Below are 20655 nucleotides of genomic sequence, written 5' to 3'. Positions count from 1 at the left end.
AATTTAATGTGACATCTGTACAGATGCAATCTTCCTTTAAATAAAAGGTACCGATAAATGTTTATGCTCAAGAAGCTCACTGTGGATAAAGCGAGAGAGTGGCATGGACATATATACACTACCAAACGTAAAATAGATAGCTAGTGGGAAGCAGCCGCATAGCACAGGGAGATCAGCTTGGTGGTGACCACCTAGAGGGGTGGGATAGGGAGGGTGGGAGGGAGGGAGGGAGACGCAAGAGGGAAGAGATACGGGGACATATATATATGTATAACTGATTCACTTTGTTGTAAAGCAGAAATTAACACACCATTGTAAAGCAATTATACTCCAATAAAGATGTTTAAAAAAAAAAAAGAAGCTCACTGTATTTTAACATGAAGCAGTTTGGCCATTACATTCAATTTAAACATCCTGAAATTGAGTTTTCTAGGTGATGCGTGATGCATTTTTTTCACAACTCACTGAGTCCATTTGTCTTCACCTTCTCAAGTGTTTAAAAGTGCAGCATGTTTTAATGGAAATTACAAATTTGCCAGTGTACTCTGTCAGCCTCCTTAAAGTCTGCTATAATCATTTCTTTGGGCTGAAAATCCTTTTCTGCTCTTCTAACCTACAATCACTCTGAAGACCAGGATACAATTTAAAAGGCTTGAGGTTCTAAATTGGAATATGAGATGTATTGTGTGGCTCCAATTCAGTGCAAAATTTTCCACAACTTTGCCCTGAAACAGAGGCCCACCAGTACTCTCATCAAGTAGCCCCATCATTACTGTAACTCTCAGAGTTGGAACAAAATGCATCCAAAGTTTCTTCTAACCCAGGTCTTCCAGAGGGAGAGTTTAAAGAAGCTGCCTCTAAAACTGTTTTAATTGAGGCCTATACAAACAGGCAGAGTACAAAGCACTCTTTCTCCATAAAAGTCGATGCCAACCATTTGTTTTCCTGAGGGCTATTCCCTCAGCATGGGCAGGAAGATAAAAGTTCTCTTCCTTGACTCAGTAAGTCACTTAAGGCAAAGCCCTCTTGTGGACAGCAGGGCAGACACACCAACTAAGTGCTGTGTGTGGGAGACTTAGGGGCCAGCTGACTGATGAGCAAGGAAGGCAGAATCCCCAACAATCACTTTTATGGAAAGAAAACTGAGTAAAGGCAGAGATATTGCGGGTTCTAACTCCACCTCTATCTGCCCTCTCTTAAGGGTAACTTCAAAGTAGTCACTTAACATTTTTAAGCCCCAGCTTTTCCACCAATAACGTGATAGATCAAATCTTCCTCCTCCCCAACTGCCCGCCTTAGGAGTTTGTACGAGGCTACGTCAATGTTGGTCAGTCAACTTCAAGTGAGCTCAAAAATTTTTTAGATTATCTAGAAGCATACGTGATGTTTAGTTAAAAGCCACGTTCATAAATCTCTCAAAATCCCCAAGGGATGCACTGAGTTTGTGTATCTAGAACAGACCTGGTGAATAAAAGGGCTGGTAGGGATTGCTGGTCTCTAAGACAGAAGAGGCTCCATTTAGAACCTGTTGATAAAGCATCTCACTCAACCTCCCCTTATCAGTCAACTGAGGATTACAACTCCTACCCTGTCTACCTTTCAGGGTTACCATGAGGATCAAGGTCAGAAGAGAAGAATGGACGGGAAAGCACATGGTTAACAAAGTAAAGAGAAAATACTTATCAACTGTAAAAATATTAGTTCCAAGTAAAACACTGTTATAATTCATAGGGGTGACTTCAAGTCCGAAACCCAGGTTACCACCCAGACGGGCAGAGAGAGAGCCTTGACTTGAAGCTGACTACCTGATGGTGGTGCCTTGCAAACGGTCTATCTTCTTATTGAGCTCAGCGATGATGCTGTGGAGTTCGGTGATGCGTTCCTCGTACCGAAGCGTCGTTCGCTCCTGGACGTCCTCATGCTCTCTCATGAGGTGGGACTGCTCGCACTGGGATCGAGAGAACAAGACAGAAGTGCCAATGAGTTGATGCACCTACAGGTGAGTGATTCGAAGTTTTATGGCCTCAAACTATCACAACCTCAATGTTGAGTATGCCCCAAATAAACATACACCTGCACATTGGCCATGAATGCCAGAAGACACAACAATAGCTGAACTTCACAAAGCCCCTGGTGGACATCTGAGTCTTTACCTTTCTAGCTCTCGTTTGCTCTTTGGGGAAAGGGCCCTCTGCCATGGCACACTATCCACACCTCCTGTTGTTCCTCAGCCACAGGGTGGGCAGATACCTTTTTTGTGGAATCTGAATCTTGAGCGCATGGATCTAAAGTTGCATGCTGTCAATTCACGTGACTGAGGGTCCTGACGAGACTGCCCTCCAGTTCCTGCTACCTCTATCCCCAGAGCTTTCTTCCTAAGTTCTTTTATGGCTGCTCATTTTTTTCCTTTTTACCAATTCATTCCTTTTTTGCTGAAGTTTGCTAGGGTATGTTTCAGCCACTTTTCAATCAAATAATCCTAAATTGTATGACACCATTTCTTATCCGGCTGGTTATCTGCACATATAATGTCTTCCAATATCCTTTCCTACTAGACTATAAACTCCGGGAAGGCAGGGGCTGGGTGTTTTCATGACTTAGCCCTAGCACCTGGCACACAGCCTGGTTCACTGTGGGTGACCTAGGCATGCGATGGGACGAATAAATCGCTGCGTTTCAAGAAACTGAGGAGCTCCCCTTGCTCAGCATTTGAAGGATTAAGAAGCAGCAGATGCTATAAAAACATTTTTGCATCTTGAGTTTAAATCCTAAGGAACCTGTTCATCTCCTTCACTTCTCTCCCCTCTCCTCAACCCCCAACCAGTCACTGTACATTTAATCTCATTTACATAATAATAAAACACAAGTCAGTGATAGAACAAGGAGTCAAGCTTCTGGCCCTGTCTACTGCGTTCAGTCCTGATTAATTTCGTGCCCAGCAGAGGAATTTTAACTTCATTTTCGGCAAGGTTTTCCTAACGCCAAGAGCCACACGTACTTGCCAGCTTTGCACTTTCAGGGCTGGGGGCAGGCGGGCAAGGTAAGACTTCTCACCCACCACGTCCAATGTTCTCCCTGTCCCTAAATCTGCCAGGCTTCCAATGGTGTAACCCAGAAGCTACTGGGCAGGGACACAAAGCCTTCAAAACAGACTGCTACCTGAAACAGAAGTACTCAGCAAAGTATGATAAATACGTTGGTATAAATCATGGCAGGGACCATATCTATGAACAACAGCTTGATCACTATGAATGTAGTAACTTCCTGGGTGCTGCTCAGAGCTCCAGAAATAAGACTGGAGAGGAACCTGTACCACAGACCTTTGTGAGATGGTGACTTTCAGAGAAACAGTGATGTGAACTTCTGTTCTTAGTGACAACCCAAAACGTCAAATAACCTCCACTCAAGGTCCAACGCACAGGAAGTAAGTGGAACCAGAGGCCAGGAGGAAGGACAAGTGAAAATCTCATCTACATGGAAGCTTTCCTAACCAGAACAAAACCATGACAGGCCACAAATACTCTTCCCGTGAACTTATGCCTTTTCACCTGTGATCCACCACTTTAAGAGGAACAACAGGGGCTTCCCTGGTGGCGCAGTGGTTGAGAGTCCGCCTGCCAATGCAGGGGACATGGGTTCGTGCCCCTGTCTGGGAGGATCCCACATGCCGTGGAGCGGCTGGGCCTGTGAGCCATGGCTGCTGAGCCTGCGCATCCGGAGCCTGTGCTCCACAACGGGAGAGGCCACAACAGTGCGAAGCAGAAAAAAAAAAGAGGAACAACAGAAGTCCACAAAATGACAGTGTCTCACGGATAGTACCTGTCAGTAAATGAAAAAGCTTCTTATTTCTCTCCATAAGCAGAATACTACTGCTTCTCTCCATCCCCGCAGAATATCTATGAGCTTTTATTACTGGTCTGTTTTCCCATCTTCAAATTGTGTATGTGTGTGTGTGCACATGTGCACGCACGCACCTGCATGTGTGTAGTATGTGTATGTGCGTATGTAGCTGATGCTCTCATGAAGGTCACCAATTCCAGATCTTACAATAGTTATAAGATAATGCCCAGTCTGACCTTGATCTTGTGGATGCCATGACTCCTACTACTTGGTCATCTTGCTGGTTCCTGCTCTGGGATTTCCCATATTCAGTTCTCTAGGGCTATAAACTGCTGTGAAACGCTTCCCCTTACAAACTCCACGAGCTCCACTCTCCCTGAAATTCCCCACTTATTCCTCCTCCTTCAGTCTTTACAGGTCAACAGGCCGCCACCACCACCAAGGCAGACAAGAAACTGCAAAATCCACTTAAAAATGAGGATGCGTAAGTGTTTATTCAAGAAGAAGGCACAGGATCAACTGATAACCACCAAGCCCACTCTAGGTGCCCCTGTTGGCTGTTAGGAGCTATCTGAGAGGTGAGCTCCTGTGGGGCTGCCCGGCTTGCAGGGAGATCAGATGGTTGGTACCCAGATAACGAGAGCATGAGAGCTGGTGTCGTACCATCTTCCCCCTGCCTCTAACTGGAAAGTCCGCCTGGAGGGTATGAGTATGAGCAAGACTCAACAGGAAGCCCGATAATTCAGTGAGACAGAACAGCACTTGCAGCTGAAAGGATAAAAAAGATTCATAATGTCTATTTGGAACTTAGGAGTTCATCTGGGAGTAGCAACAAGAACATCTTAGAGGAAAAAATTTCTCAGCTGAAGGCAAAGGTTACATTCCTATATTTTTCCATATGTATGTTTTTTCACAATGGTGGAAAGCCTCTATAATTTAATACTTCCTCTAAAATAATAGATATATCTTGATTTCCTAAACTATGATACGGTGCTAGGTGCCATAGGGAGGGTCACTATGACACCTACCTTGAAGGGAAATGTGGTCGCAGCTTCCAAGCAGACTTCTCTGCTGGTGCATAAGAAACATGGACAGGGCTTCCCTGGTAGCGCAGTGGTTGAGAGTCCGCCTGCCGAGGCAGGGGACACGGGTTCATGCCCCGGTCTGGGAAGATCCCACATGCTACGGAGCGGCTGGGCCCATGAGCCATGGCTGCTGAGCCTGCACGTCCGGAGCCTGTGCTCCACAACGGGAGAAGCCACAACAGTGAGAGGCCCGTGTACCACAAAAAAAAAAAAAAAAAAAAAAGAAAGAAAGAAAGAAACATGGACAGAATTGGAGGGGTGGGGGGGAAGAAGAGATGATAGAATGGTGCCCTGGAGAGTCTTTTCCCATTGAAAAGAGAATACTGGAAAATAATTATCGAAACTCCTAGCCTCCAGATGAATGAATGACTGAGAAGACATAGCTCAGGACATAGCTCATAGTTGATGTTACAAACCAGAATCCCCTCGAGGTATCTCATTAAACACGCTTCACCCATTCCATGCACACTCATCATGCCCAGCCAAAGATGAGCGGAAGCGTTGCTCTCCAAGCTGAATGAAAAAATCCCTTGAGCTTTTCCAAGCTGTGGTGCTGGGAGAAGTGCATCAATTCCCACAAGGGCAACAGTGCAGGATGAAACAAGTCATCACCTGCAGGAGCCAAAAGAACTCAAAAAAACACTCTTGTTAAACAGCTCCCATTAAACTGCACAAGACCAAGCCCAGGAATGGGGCACATCAGTGTGTTAAAAGTGGCAGATGAGTGGGGAGCACCCAGGACAGACAAAGCCATTCTGTGAGCAATCAGTGCCTTCCTGCCCTGGCGGCCTCCCACACAAGCAGGACTGGCCTGTTAAAATGAGGCCCAGTTCAAGTATCACACTGCCCATGCCTCTCACTAACCCGAGTTTCCGAGAGTGTTTTTTAACCCAGGAGGCTATGTGATTTCGGGTATTCTGTTTCACAAGGACACAGGCTAGGTCAGGCTGTATACTGCACCTCCATATGAGAGTCACTTATGGGCAGGTATTCCAGTAAAGCCTCATTTAAGAAGGTAATATAACAATGACAACCAAACAGGAAAAAGAGTATTACTCCTATGACCACTGAACGTTTGCACAAGTTTTTCAATTTTAAGTTACAATTTAAGTACATTATAGAAATTTTTTTTTCTTTTTTTTTTTTTGCGGTACGCAGGCCTCTCACTGTTGTGGCCTCTCCCGTTGCGGAGCACAGGCTCCAGATGCGCAGGCTCAGCGGCCATGGCTCACGGGCCTAGCCGCTCCGCAGCATGTGGGATCTTCCCGGACCGGGGCGCGAACCCGTGTCCCCTGCATCGGCAGGCGGACTCTCAACCACTGCGCCACCAGGGAAGCCCCATTATAGAAAATTTTAAAGAATGATAAAAAGACATCCACTTTTTCATAATCCATTAACAAGATCCTTTTTCAAATGGTGTTCATTCTTCTCCAGTATTTTCTTAGGTATGTGGGGCACCGCCAGGACCATCATAAGGGATGCACATCACATAAGCATCAGCACCCTGGTGGCAGCCTGCAGGGGCGTTTACCAAGACTCTGGTTCACCTCCATCCATGCACGTGGAGGAATATTTCTCCTCCCCCATGAAGCTGAATAAGGCCATGTGACTTGCTTGTCCAGGAAGATATGAGTGAATACACACCATTTTTGCCTAGAAGCATTTAAGTGCTTCTGCAGGCTTTCCCATATTCTCTTCCCCTGGGCAACACTCCAGATGGTAGAGGCTATCAGCTTGGGAGGCTGGGTGAGGACAATGCAGCAGAGTTTCCTGCCAGTCCCAGTGAGCTCCCAGCAAGAAGCCAAAAAATAAACCTTTGATAATTTAAGCCACTGAACATTTGGGGTTATTTGTTATCATTGCATATCCTGATGATACAACCACTTTATAGATGAAAACAGAGCAAATGCACAGGGACTATTTATTAAAACCCAGATAGCAAACAGAATGCTCTGCAAAGCCCTGAGTCCTGTGTGTGCCGTCAAGGAGCTGAGGCTGTCATAGCCACAGCCTTCTCGCCTCTACTCCCTTCCAGCTCCCTGAGCTGTGGGCTTAACTCCTCCTTACCATTTACCTAAAGACCTCAAGTGGCAGCAGAGTGATCCCCCCTTGGTCTCTTACCCTGAACCACCTCTGGTGAACTCCAGGAAACATGAACATTATGCCTTACAATACCAGAGGAGAGTTAGGAAACCCCAATAGCTCTCTCCTCAACCCCCTGGGAGCACCGAAATAGAAAAGTAGACAGAAGGGGGTATAAAGCAGGGAATTCTAAGTCCTTCCAGCTCCCATCAAGCCAGCTTTAGCTACCAAAGTCAACTACTCAGCAACAACTTTCTGAACAGAAAGCAATGGCGGCTTCTTCTACCAAAACTTGCAGATGAGGGATTACTTTCGCCTCCTTACTGTATAGAAACGTCTCACAGGGCTTCCCTGGTGGCGCAGTGGTTGAGAGTCCGCCTGCCGATGCAGGGGACACGGGTTCGTGCTCCGGTCCGGGAAGATCCCACATGCTGCGGAGCGGCTGGGCCCGTGAGCCATGGCCGCTGAGCCTGCGCGTCCGGAGCCTGTGCTCCACAACGGGAGAGGCCACAACAGTGAGAGGCCCGCGTGCAGCAAAAAAAAACAACAACAACAACAAAAAAGAAACACCTCACATAATTTCAGCTGAGCAAACTAAGAAATGTTCTTAAACAACATGCTACTGCTTTTTTTTTCTTCTATTATTACAGAGAATTTTACCCAGGGTCCTCCAACCTATACTGCATTTTTGACTGATCCTACAGTACAGCAAAGCCAGAAAGCCTAGGCTTGCAGCATCTTGCCTGCCATGAATTTCTGGAGGTCAGTATCATTAGGAAGCTGGATTTCTCCTGCAACTACAGACTTGCAGTTTGAAAGGCAAAGAAAGAAAAAAAAAGATTGGGATAAGAGAGGATGGAATTTTGCTTTTCCTGAATTTCATCTGGAGCTTAATACATACCCTGAGCTTTTTCTCTAGGTTTCCGCTCTCCTATCATATGATGAAGCAAATTTAAAATCTATATAAATACTTGTCTCTAGCCACATAAATGAGTGAAACTGCCTATATGCAAAAATGTTCAATAAAAACAAGCAATATCATCATTACAACCACTAAGAATAAAACCCTTTAGGCTCATCTCTGCAATTGGTGCAATCCAGGGATAAAGCTGTGAGTCAGCCTTGAGACAGACTGGCCTGAGAACTTGAGCCCTTGTTGGAAAAACCCTGTGTAATGCGGTGATGCTAAGAAGCTTTATGGCTTTATTAATGTTCTTCACTGGGTTTTGTCTTATTCCACAAAGGCCACTGATCTTTAATCATCACATTAGTCCCAGCTGTCAAACCTAAGGGTATTATAAACTCCATTCTTGAAAAATGCAATGCCACCATTCATTCGTTAACCCTCTCAACCATCGTGGGAAGAGGGTCAGCACCACTCCCTTTTAAAATAGGCTAAGAAGTTACTCTACTTTCTCAGGGTCACACAGGATTGATCACAAGTAATACCACTCAGGATATTTCTACCCTCATTCGAAGTCCTTGCCCAGGTTCTCCTGAGGGCTAGGGTGGGGAACCAAGCCAACTAAACAAAGAGGCTCAGCAGAAATGGAAACATCATTGACAAAACAAAACAGCTAGAGCAGTGTACCGAAGAGTATAAACAAATAAGGAAGGAATGGGGGGAGGGAGATCCTGGCAAAGAGAAGGCCTCCATACTACCTCTGTAAGTATCTCATACAAGAGAAAGATTAAAGAAAACACTCTCTTCATTACATTTAATGAAAACTATATTTGTCTTCTTCCTAAAAGCAGTAGAAAATTCAGAACACTTGCTATCTAAAGACAGAGAGCTTAGAAATAGAAGGTGTACTGTATTACTACTGACCAATTTCAAAGGGGCTCAGAAGCTTGTTTTGATATATCTCCTTCTGTAGTACTTTTTAAAAATGCAGTTACTGAAAATAATTGTTGGTATTAAACGCAAAGAAAATATGCTGAAGCTGTATATAACCTTCGCCACTTTCCCACCAGTCTGTTCCCCAAGAAGGTGTTTAGTGTTGGTGCAAATCGCATGCGCGGGTCTGAGCACCCGTTTGATTTGGGAGGGTAGATACTTAAACCAAATTAATCTGTGCCCTATTCCCCACCCTCTTTGAGATCCCCAGGGCAGCCTGGGCAGCTTAAAAAACAATACAGGACTAGTATAGCTATGGATTCCCACGAAACCTAGATTCATACCCTGACTTTAGGTGCTTTCTAGCTCCATAATCTCAGGCAAGATATTCAAATTCCCTAAACCTCACAATTTCTTCATTTGTAGATGGGAATGTTAAGGTTTTCTCACCACAGGTCATTATGAGAACTCAGTGAGATAAAGCATGAGGAATGCTTGCTATACTGCCTGGCACAAAACAGAGCTAAAGAAGTGTGGTGATCATCACTATTGTAGGCTAATAGTGGCACTGTTAATCAGATCCCCCAGGAAGCTGTGATGGACAGACTCTAAGGTGACCAGATGACCCCTGTGTCTCCTTTGTGTGATTACCATCTCACTGAATCTGGGTGGGACGTGTGACTGCCTTTAACTAACACAATGTGGCAAAGGTGATGGGATGTCTCTCCCATAATTGCATTACATTATATAAGACTGTCTTGCCAGAAGATTTATTCTAGAATCTTTCTCTCCATTGCTGGCTTTGAGGAAGCATGCTGCCATGAATTCTACAACCACAGAGAAATTCTGCTAATGATGTGAGTGAGCCTGGAGGTGAACTCTTTCCCTGTTGAGTGTCCAGATGAGTGTGCAGCTCTGCCCACACCGTACGGCAAACTTGCAGAGGACCTAGTTAAGCCATGCCTGGGATCCTGATGCACAGGAGATAATAAATGTGTAAGATAATAAATGTGTGTTGTTTTAAGCCAGTAAGTTTGGGGCAATTTGTTACACAGCAGTAGGATACAAATACAGAAGCACTTTGCCTTCCCTATCACCTTGGTATTGGGGGTCCTTTACTTAGCTCTTCCCTTCCCATCACTATTAAAACTCCACCGACTTTTGCCCATGTATAATGAGCCTTCTTTTATTCAACTAGTTCTAGTATCACCATTAATAATTACTCAACAGATTATGAAGCTCTCTTTGATTATTTCTGATGAACAAAAGCACCATTTATATTTTACATTTTAATCATAGCTCTGTAATATTTAGAGAGCTGGTAAAACTTACTAAAGCCACAGACTATACATTTATACACAAACTTGCTCTTCCACCATCTGGTAAAGTCTCAAACACGAATCACTTACCAAGGCATGTAACAGAGAAAGCACGGCACAGACACTTCCTTGCTCTCAATTTTTCTTGCATAAATCTCATCTTTATAAAAGGTATAAGCCTCGCAACACTAACCTTTTTTTTCATGTTCTTTCCTGGGTTCCAGTATCTGAACTGGGAAGACATTTCCAGAGAAAGGAAGAATAATTTTTAAGTATATTTACTGTAAGTATACAAGCAAGAGAGTCAACTAATGGTACTATGATGTAACCATCAGGGGTAAAACCAGCCAACAAAACTATTACATGAGACTATCTTGACCATAAGTTAAGTCAAAAGGGAGCTGAATCAATCCTTGACATAGCAGACAAAAAGTTTCCCATTCTCCTCTTATCATCCTCTGCACAAGCTGCTCTGTCTTTGAGACTTAAATTTTAACAAAAACCTTCCTGGTCATCTTTTAAAATCCAAGACTGGGGTACATGCCAGCTTCCAGTTAAAAGCACTCACAATTTCTTTTTCCTAAAGAAAAAATTCTCACCAATAAGAACTATTAACAATGGCTGGCTTTACACCAGCTTAACACCATTCTATTTTTTCTTTAACGCAAAAATAACTACTTTCTCAAAAAACAAAAAAACACCTTAAGAAACAACAACAAAGCATTTAAAAAAGTTTTAATTCACCAGAGTCCACTATAAATATTATAATGCTGTCTTTCCAGTTTTTTTCTATCACATTTTTATTACTTTTATAATCAGAAGGAAAATATAAAGTTTTCATCCAAGTAAAAATTGAAAATTTCTGTCTCTGTAACATCCTGTATGAGGAAAGAACACTGGTAGCCTTGTCTTGGCTCTGGGGCTGGCTGCTCATTTGACCTTGGGTAAGCAAGTTAACCTCTCTGGGTTGCCTGTCAAATGTGGAAGTAGATGATCTCAAGTACAAAGGGTCTTTCCTCTCTACTCGAACAGTCTAAGATTATGAAACATGAGTTTTCAAAACCTGCCATAGGTCATTCTAGACCGATGACTGTGGCAGCCTCGTTCTTTTAATCTCTCTGAATTCCCACACAAATATAGAGAACCTACACATCAAAACCAAATGCTTAGAGATAAGGTACCCTCCTGAACAACGAAACAGAAGCAGGTAGGGACAAACCAACAGCATCCACAAGACCTAAATGGTGTCTGTGTGGGCAGAAGCAGAGGGAAGAAAAAGACTGAGGGACCTGAGAACTGGAAACCCCCAGAACAGCCAGTAAGTATACACAGGAAAGTGAGGAGGGCCAACTGGGAGGGGTTTTGCCTGAGCCAAGAGTGAGTGAGCAAGGGGCCCACAGTAAGATCTGAAGGGGCTAAGGCAACTAGTCCCTATGAACTTTCAAGACCGGCCCTAGGACTCTCTGCCAGGAGGACAAAGTGCTGGGAGTAGGATCAAAATTGAACAGGATAGGGTAATAGAGACAAGGGAAAGAACAGATCGAGATAGAAGCAGGTGAGGGGAACAGAGCCAGGAAGTGTCGGAAAGCAGATTGTCATATTCGTGAATACAAGGAAGCTCTATGAACTTAAAAAGGCCATGTTCAACTCTGCCTCCTAAAAGTTCAAAGAAACTATTTTTCACATAAAAATGAAAAACAGAACAGTATTGAGGGCAAATCCCACATAAAGTTACAAGAAAGAAGAATGAAAAAGAGCAGAATAACGTCCCTATAAACCATGAAAGCATGCCACAAAATAGAGAACCTCTCTCCCCACAAAAAGTCCCAAACAATAGACTACTATTTCAAAATAAGCTAAAAGACTTTAAAAAGATGAAATGACATAAAACATGGAAGAACATAATTCAAAATTAGAAAAACTCAGAAAGAAGGTAATAGAACACACACACACAAAAGAAATAAAATAAAAATGCAGAAATATATGACTAAGCCAGAAGGCACACAGGAGGGGATAAATACAACATATAAGGCCGAAGAAAAACAGAAGATGGAGAACAGGAAAAACAAGGTAAAAAGGGAGAGATATAAAGGATTTGAGATAGTGACAGATACTGAAGACAGGCAAAGAAGATCTAAGATATAAATAATAAGCATCCTTGAAGAAAAAGAAAAGGCAAGGGAACAAAACTAATATTAAACACTATAATTAGAAAAAACTTCTCCGAAATTAAAAAAAAAAGATTACAAAATATAATCAAAAGAAAACACAGCAAACATGAGAATATCAAACCAGAATGATTAAGAGTTACTCTAGCTTTTCCGGTCAGCGGCCTGAGGTGACCTCTAAAAATGGTTCGTTATTCACTTGACCCAGAAAATCCCACAAAATCATGCAAGTCGAGAGGTTCAAATCTTCGTGTTCACTTTAAGAACACTCGTGAAACAACCCAGGCCATTAAGGGTATATGCATATCCGAAAAGCCACCAAGTATCTGAAGGATGTCACTTTAAAGAAGCAGTGTGTGCCATTCCGTCATTACAATGGTGGAGTTGGTAGGTGTGCCCAGGCCAAACAGTGGGGCTGGACGCAGGGTCGGTGGCCCAAAAAGAGTGCTGAATTTTTACTGCACATGCTCAAAAATGCAGAGAGTAATGCTGAACTTAAGGGCTTAGATGTAGATTCTCTGGTCATTGAGCATATCCAGGTGAACAAAGCCCCCAAGATGCGGCATAGGACTTACAGAGCTCACGGTCAGATCAACCCATACATGAGCTCTCTGTGCCACATTGAGATGATCCTTACTGAAAAAGAACAGATTGTTCCTAAACCAGAAGAGGAAGTTGCCCAGAAGAAAAAGATATCCCAGAAGAAATTGAAGAAACAGAAACTTATGGCCCGGGAATAAATGCTGCAAAAAATAAATGCAAATAAAAGTAAAAAAAAAAAAAAGTTACTCTGGTAAAATTACTGGAAGGAAGGAAGAAAGAAAGAAAGAGAGAGAGAGAGAGAGAGAGAGAGAGAGAGAGAGAGAGAGAGAAAGTTGTATTATTAACAGACTTTGAGAGCAACACTCTATGCCAAAATAGAATAAAGAAACATATTCAAGTAAAGAAAAGATGAGTCAAGGGTTTTACAGCCAGCAAGAACGCCTTTCAAGTAAGGGCAGAGACACATTGTTATTAACAAGCAGGAAGTTGGTGAAGATTATTCCCTTGAGTCCTCCCTGAGGAAATCTACTAGAAAATAGCTTCCAGCATTAAACAGAGGGACATTGACATAAAGACCATGATAAACATGAAATATATAATTTACTTGTAGAAGACTAAATAAGGGCTAAAAGGAGAAAGTCTAAGATGTAATGGCCATAGGGTCAGGCAGTGTAGATATAGTACAGTTGCAAAAAACTGGGGGAATGAGGAAAGCATAATGAAAAAAAAACTTTAAAAAATTCTTCTCAGTAACTGTATTTGTTATGATAGTATTAATGTTATTATTTTGAGACTGATTGTATATAATATGGAATGAAGCAAACGAGTAATTATGGAATATTCTTATCCAATCATCCTCTGTAAACTTCAGAACCAAGATTTTTAGTGTGAAAGAAAGGATATACAAATAAAATACAGAAGCTAAGTAAAAGAACCCTGTAGTCTGAATTTAAATTGGAGAAATTATTATGAGCTCCTAAGGTATTTTATCTTAAAATGTATAAATACATATATATGTAGATAAATAAATAAGTAAATAAAGAATTTCCTGGCTGTGTTTATAAAAGAGGCCTAAAAATAATGACCAATAGAAGCAATAAACACCCTTAGCACCCAGACTGCAGTCTTGAAATACCATTTTCTACAGAGAAAAACCAAGGCTACATGGAGAATGCTTAATTCCAGTTTTGGAGTGAGAAATGTACTAGATGAGCCTGGAGTAAGTACTAAGCTCCTGTCAAAAGACTCAGGAGCCAACTTGAAGAGGTTCTTACTGGCCAAAAATAGTATACTTTGAGTTTCTATAAGGAAAATAATTATAAAGGACTGAAACCCAAATATGTTTAAATCCCTAAGTTCATTGTATTTTAAAAAGTAACTGGCCACTTTTAGAGGATCATAAATAATTCATTATCTTGAAAAATGTTAAATAAATCAAAAGAATGAAGCAATGATTCTGCTTTTCCTCTGTGAACTATACCATTGTTTCAATAAATCACAGATGATGGGAAATGTCTCTATAAAAGCACTTCACTTAATAACTGAGAAAGAAATGGTAGAACTAAAATATCATGATTTTGTAAAGTCTTGGTGAATCAGTGAACTTGGGCATTGAGTATCAAGATAGCTGCTAACATCTCAGAAGGCAAGACAACCAGATACTATGTGCTTCCCAGTGGAAAAACAAATACCCTCTACAGTCTTGCCAGAGGGACTGGCCATGAATCTGACTGGTCCTCTGGATCCAGGGCCATTCTGCAGGAAATACAGGGGACAGAGGAACATGCTGAAGTGCACCATGGGTGAACAATCAGCAACATCTGGACTGTGGGAAACTCCATAGGTCAAATGGCCAGCTTTTTTTTTTTTTTTTTTGCGGTACGTGGGCCTCTCACTGTTGTGGCCTCTCCCGTTGCAGAGCACAGGCTCCGGAAGCGCAGGCCCAGCGGCCACGGCTCACGGGCCCAGCCGCTCCGCGGCATGTGGGATCTTCCCGGACCGGGGCACGAACCCGTGTCCCCTGCATCGGCAGGCGGACTCTCAACCACTGCGCCACCAGGGAAGCCCAAATGGGCAGCTTTTAAAAGACTGAGTATAAAGCCAATAAAGAACGGAGGGAAAACCTGTGGATTAAGAGATTTAAAGGAAACACGTAATTTTTAAACAGGCAAGACAAAGCTCCACTGTCTAGGGACATACAAACTCCAGCGGTAAACCGTAAAGAAACAGGAAATATGACTATAAAAGTCATGTGGGGAGGAAAAGTGGGATTGGGATGGGACATAAGCAGGGACTTCTGGGATGACTGTCAGGTTCTAATTCTTGACCTGGACAGTGGTCATGAGGAGGTCTGCTCATCAAACTGTCATTTGTTTTGTGGAGATTTCTATATCTGTTTCATCTTAAAAAATAAAGTAAAAAAAAAAAAAAAACCTTTCCAGATCCCTTACCTGTGCCTTGGCCAATTTCTTTTCCAGAAGGTCCCGCTCCCGCTCCGTTTGCTGCAGACGTTTATTAAGCTCCACTACATCTCCCTTGAGTGATGCCAGGGCTGCCAAGTGAAGCTGCAGTGACGGGAAGAAAGGAGCACAAGGTTAGACCCTTTGGCAGACACTCATTTCCTTCCCTTCATTGCCTGTAATTAGTGTGATCACATAAAAATAGGTATCATCTACAATGGGACACCTTGGGTGATATTAATCTCAGGGGACAATGGACAGAAATCAGGTGTGTCACAGGCAAGCTGGATTATCTGCTCACCCTAAATGTAACAGGGAGAACACTATTATGTGCGGGCAGTAGGACCTAATTTTGGATTGTCTAATAAAACTAGAGAGGAAAGCTGCTCATTCTAGGCGCTTTCTCCGAGTTACTCAGCAAGGATGAGATTAAAGGCTGGTGTGGACTGCCTGCTTCTCAAGAAGCAAGGAAAAGGCAGGACCAAATTAGCTTTTACCTTTGGGAAAATATGCGAGTTGAATGGGGCAATTCAATCACCCATACTGCCGCATGTCCAGAAGGACCAAAGGGCTGAGTATTAAGAAAAAAAACTGGGAGAGCTCATTGTTTCCGATGTTCTCCTCCTCAAGTTGACTCATTAATTTTCTTGCCAGCTCCTCCTTCCTCATTGTCCCCCAGACAGACTAGATTGACCAGATGATGCTTCTGTGCAAGCAGGCCTCTCAGAAGCAGAACCGGAACTCTGATAAATTATGCTATGGCGAGAGAAACCAAGAATCCATCGCTACACCTTTCCCCAGCCACCTCTCTCAGGGTAAGCGGAGCAAGAAAGAACGTTCTTCAGCAGATTAACAAGCGTATCACGCACTTCCAGGATCTCAACCCACTCAGCTTTCAGGTTCTGCACATGGAGCCTGGGATGCACACATGCCTACCACACATGTGCCCGCTGTGGCTTTGCAGGTGGATGGCTGGGACCATCCTTAATATCTGTTCAACCACGGCTCCTGGAGCAGCACCTTAGAGCCTTCCTTGCCCTCTGAGTCACTACTTCGCTGTCTTCACTGTCAATCCCAGGTGGAGCTCAGACCATCCCTGAGCTGAATTCCACAGGACACTTGGGTGAGTGATGCGGATCAGAGCAAACGCTCCCTCTACACAGGGTTTCTGTAAAGCTTCTGCCAAGAGGATGTAAAGTAAGGAGTAAATAAATTTGATCTTTCAAGATGTACACAGTGTAGCGGCACACAACTCCACTTTGAAGATTTTAATTTCAGGTTTAGAAAGATGCTCTTTTCTGCAACCTGCCCCTCCACGCTGCGTGGAGGCTGGGAGGCTTGGGGGAGGGTGAGTAGGCGAGAAGGAGACATAGGGCAGGGGCTAGGGTTTCAAAGCGGTCGTTTGTGAGACTATCACAGCAGTGACTGCGACTTCACTTAACTGCATCGGGGCTGCAAACCAACAGATCAACAGCCGATTTGAAATCAGGAACGCTTGAAATTTAAAAAAGGAAATGTCAGGCAATCTGGCGCTATTTGTCTTCTCATGTAGGGCTAGGGCCGCTCAGAAAAGGTCACTTTGGGTTTCATATACAGGGTTTCTGTGATGAATTCTCAGCACAAATACCACAGTGTTCCCATTGTACAATTTTTTGGAGGCAGTTTTGCTCCCAGCGTGGGGAGAGGGACACAAATTCACTCCCTTACATAGCTGGGTTGCCCCTTCTGCCTCTGAACTGTCAATCTGAGAATGCTCCTTTAGCGACAGACACTGTGGTGTGCTATGCTATTATGTCTGGTCTTGGGAGAAGACCCACCACCTCACCTCTGACAGGAAGGATGAAATACATGGAGAGCGGACATGTTCTTTAAGATATATAGGAGCAGAAACAAGGAGCCCAACTATGAGAGCCTAGACTTGCTTCCTCTCTCATCCATCTCCCATCCTACTTCTGGGGGAAAGGGCTGCCTGCAGGAGTTGGGGGAGAATTCTGGGGAAAAGCTGACAGAGGAGACTATATAATCCATACTGATCTCATGAACTGGGCCAGATGGGGAGACACACAGAGTGGTTATTTACATCACAGTACAGGGCAGAGGGGTCCAGGCTGGGTCACATTCTATGGAGGACAGCCCTGGGCTGAGAGACGATAACACCAGCACTCCAGATTGCCAAAGGATCCATCAGATGTGCTTGTGGGGCAAGTCCCTTTGCTTCTCTGGATGGAAGATGCCTATCTATCAAATACGAATGGAGCAGTTTTTCTTTTTTTTTTTTAATTAATTAATTTTATTTTATTTTATTTATTTTTTGGCTGTGTTGAGTCTTCGTTGCTGCACGCGGGCTTTCTCTAGTTGCGGCGAGCAGGGGCTACTCTTCGTTGCAGTGCGCAGGCTTCTCACTGCAGTGGCTTCTCTTGTTGTGGAGCACGGGCTCCAGGCGCGCAGGCTTCAGTGATTGTGGCTCACGGGCTCAGTGGTTGTGGCTCGTGGGCTCTAGAGCACAGGCTCAGTAGTTGCGGCTCACAGGCTTAGTTGCTCCGTGGCATGTGAGATCTTCCCGGACCAGGGCTCGAACCCGTGTCCCCTGCATTGGCAGGCGGATTCTTAACCACTGTGCCACCAGGGAAGCCCCTCAGTTGTTCTTAACTTGAAGATTCCTTAAGAATCTCATGAATGTGTTGGGCCCTGCTCCTAAAGGAGAGTATAAACTTGGTGCTTATGCATGTGTTCCGCCTAATTAAGATGATGACACACCCCGGAATCTATCTATGAACTCCGAACTAAGAACCATCTGGACTAGACGCCAGCTCTGTGATGCCCCCAAGTTTTGCAGACGATGTCAAGTGACATAATCACAGATGTCTGAGTGGAGGAAAGGCCTTCGGCATGTGGCATCTCCCACTTCCACATCTGCGAGTGAGGACTGAAACCCAGAGACTGACCTGCTCACTCCAGGTCCCATGGAGAGCCTAGCATCAGAACCAAGGTCACCATGCCCCTTCCTCACTATGCAGTGTTGTATGTGACAGTGATTTTCAGGGTTCTTTTTCCTGTGGATGAAAACTTTACTTAAAATGTTTGCCTCTGATTATAAAAATAATGAATATGTAACAGAAAAATAAACTGGAAAGTTGGCATTCTAAGTTTTTGGTGGTGGCCTTTGGGTGGTTTCAAACTCTTCTGGGATACTTTCCTGTTTAATACTTCGTTTTTTTTTTTTAAAGAGAAAGAGGCTTTTGTATTAAGAAAACAGTGTCACAGTGTTTTCTGCAGGTGAAGGCTGTAGCATAAAAACCGTAAACGGTTATTATCTTTCCCTGCTGCATCTTCTTTTCCTGTCCACCAGCAATTCTGATAGAAGGTAAAACTTTAAAAACCAGGTGCAGTATACACTTGTTCCTTAGTGTCACTGACAATTACTCAGCAGAAGCTAACTACAAAGGTTGGGACGGGCAGTGTGGAAAGAAGTTTGCCCACAAGTTGCAAGACGTGTTGCTGAGAATGTGTCTGACCGACCCCTCTCTCATTCCCACAGCTGAGCACGGGATGAGTCCTGTTCTCACCACAAGGAAGAGTGGACACTCCCTGCCAGCTTCAGCTCTGGAGCTCTCCTGTTCCACCTTGTCAATCACCCAGTACTCAAGAGCTGACTGGATCTTCTTCTTTTGGGGTTTCACCCCCCTCATTCTGGCAGACCTGGTGGTATCCCTGCAAATTCAATAGCTAGAGAGTTTTCAAGCAATGCTACAAGTATTATGACAGAACCTGTGTAGACCTGTGTCAAGCCCAGCATTAAGAAAATAAGAGAATAGAGGTCCTTCCGGGTAATTTTTAAAAGGAGTGACAGTGGGTTTAAATCCTGGAAAGAAAAATTTACCACAGCAACCAAAACTGTCAACTATCTATAATAGAAAAATTATATTTGCATCATTTTTCAGGATCTCTTTACTTATATTCTGGCTTCTGAAACGGCCTCTACCTTGAGTCAGAGCTTCAGACACATGAACCTCGAAGTACCATTAAAAGATGTTTCACTAACCAAAGAGAAAGAAAATACATGACGTTTGCAGACTGTGCTGGTCTCTTCCCAAACACACTTTTCTCTTCACGCTCAGGAACAAGACCTCGATTTTTCGTTGGTCAGACTACTGCTCAGCTAAAATATCCCAGTTCCCAGCCTCCCTTGCAGCTGGAACTAGGTGTAGCCATGTGACAAAGTTCTAGCCAAGGAGACAGAAGCAAAAATATGTGGAAGAAAAAAAAAATATGTGGTAGTTCTGGGAAAACCTTTTTGAGGGAGGTCATACTGTTTTTTTCTTCCTCCAGCCTTGCTGCTTGGTATATTAATGTGATGGATGGAGCTCCAGCAGCCATCTTGCTTCAGAAAGATGAGGTCCACCTGTAGGGAGTGGAAGGTGCCTGAATCCCTAACAACCTTGTAGACCCACCCTACTAGCTTTGGACTGCCTAACTCCAGACTTCTATAATAGAATAGCAAGAACAGACCTCCACTGTATAGGCCACTATTATGTTGTGATCTTCTGGACTGCCTAACTCCAGACTTCTGTAATAGAATAGCAAGAACAGACCTCCGCTGTATAGACCACTATTATGTTGTGATACTCTGGCAAATGAAGTTGATCTGAGACTAATTTATAAAGAATCAGATAAACCTGGGTTCATGTCTCATTTATGATACTTGTTAGTGATTTGTCATTGGACAGTTGATTTAACTGGTTTTTTATAAGTGGGTTTTTTTTGCTGTCGTAAAGGCAAAATGAGATGGCCATCCATAAAATGACCAGCATAGTGTCTGAAACCAAGTAAGCATTCAACAACGTGCATTTCCTCTTTCCCAGCCAGGTTTTAAGTCAGCAAGTTTCAAGTCAACAACCTTCTCAGATGAAGCCTCACTATAGGTAATGAGAGGTACATTCAGATGAGGAAGTAACACAGTCCTGTCTTGGAGCAGCACACTTCCTGGGGGTTAACAGCACAGGAATGAGAGGCCTTAAGCCTTGGGACTTCAGCAGAAGTCCCAAGGCTTAAGGAGCTGACTGTGAAGGCTCTTAATTCTCTGTGAAATTTTAACCCAAGGCCTCAGCAAGGTTGGGATGGGACCATGACACTTCCTAATACAACTTTGGGTCTAGCACGTGAAGGATATAAATCCATGCATACCTCATATTTCTGGAGATAAAAGATACTAATTCCCTAGGCTGTTTTGAGCCTGGCTTCACATTCATTTTACAGTGTGTATCCAAAGGAAAAGTAAACCACCTGGAAATTTGGCTTCAAGACAACCGTCAAAATGGTGGT

General features: G+C 43.5%; 2 protein-coding genes across 3 annotated transcripts in view; one reads left to right on the top strand and one right to left on the bottom strand.

The window, feature by feature from the left end:
• Positions 1-20655, bottom strand: part of MCC (MCC regulator of WNT signaling pathway) — a 275062-nt gene that overhangs the window by 98562 nt on the left and 155845 nt on the right. The window contains exons 2-3 of one of the 2 annotated variants that reach the window (XM_060093238.1): positions 15325-15438; positions 1806-1948 (exon numbers count right to left, since the gene is read on the bottom strand). In XM_060093238.1, the coding sequence (XP_059949221.1) occupies positions 1806-1948; positions 15325-15438 (257 nt within the window). The remainder of the gene's footprint in view (positions 1-1805; positions 1949-15324; positions 15439-20655) is intronic. The other variant, XM_060093239.1, reaches the window with a different exon arrangement.
• LOC132485337 (large ribosomal subunit protein uL22-like) lies at positions 12545-13072 on the top strand. Its single transcript, XM_060091849.1, has one exon. It carries the CDS (start codon positions 12631-12633, stop codon positions 13069-13071), a length of 441 nt encoding a protein of 146 aa, XP_059947832.1. The 5' UTR covers positions 12545-12630; the 3' UTR covers position 13072.

The sequence above is a fragment of the Mesoplodon densirostris genome, chromosome 3 (genome assembly GCF_025265405.1).
Source record: "Mesoplodon densirostris isolate mMesDen1 chromosome 3, mMesDen1 primary haplotype, whole genome shotgun sequence".
Classification (NCBI taxonomy): Eukaryota; Metazoa; Chordata; class Mammalia; order Artiodactyla; family Ziphiidae; genus Mesoplodon; species Mesoplodon densirostris.
Note: the sequence above shows the minus strand (reverse complement) of the source record. Positions and strands in the feature narration are given on the sequence as shown.

What these genes read in the sequence shown, in the direction of transcription:
- LOC132485337 (XM_060091849.1), top strand. Translation starts at nt 12,631, where the DNA reads ATGCATATCCGAAAAGCCACCAAGTATCTGAAGGATGTCACTTTAAAG.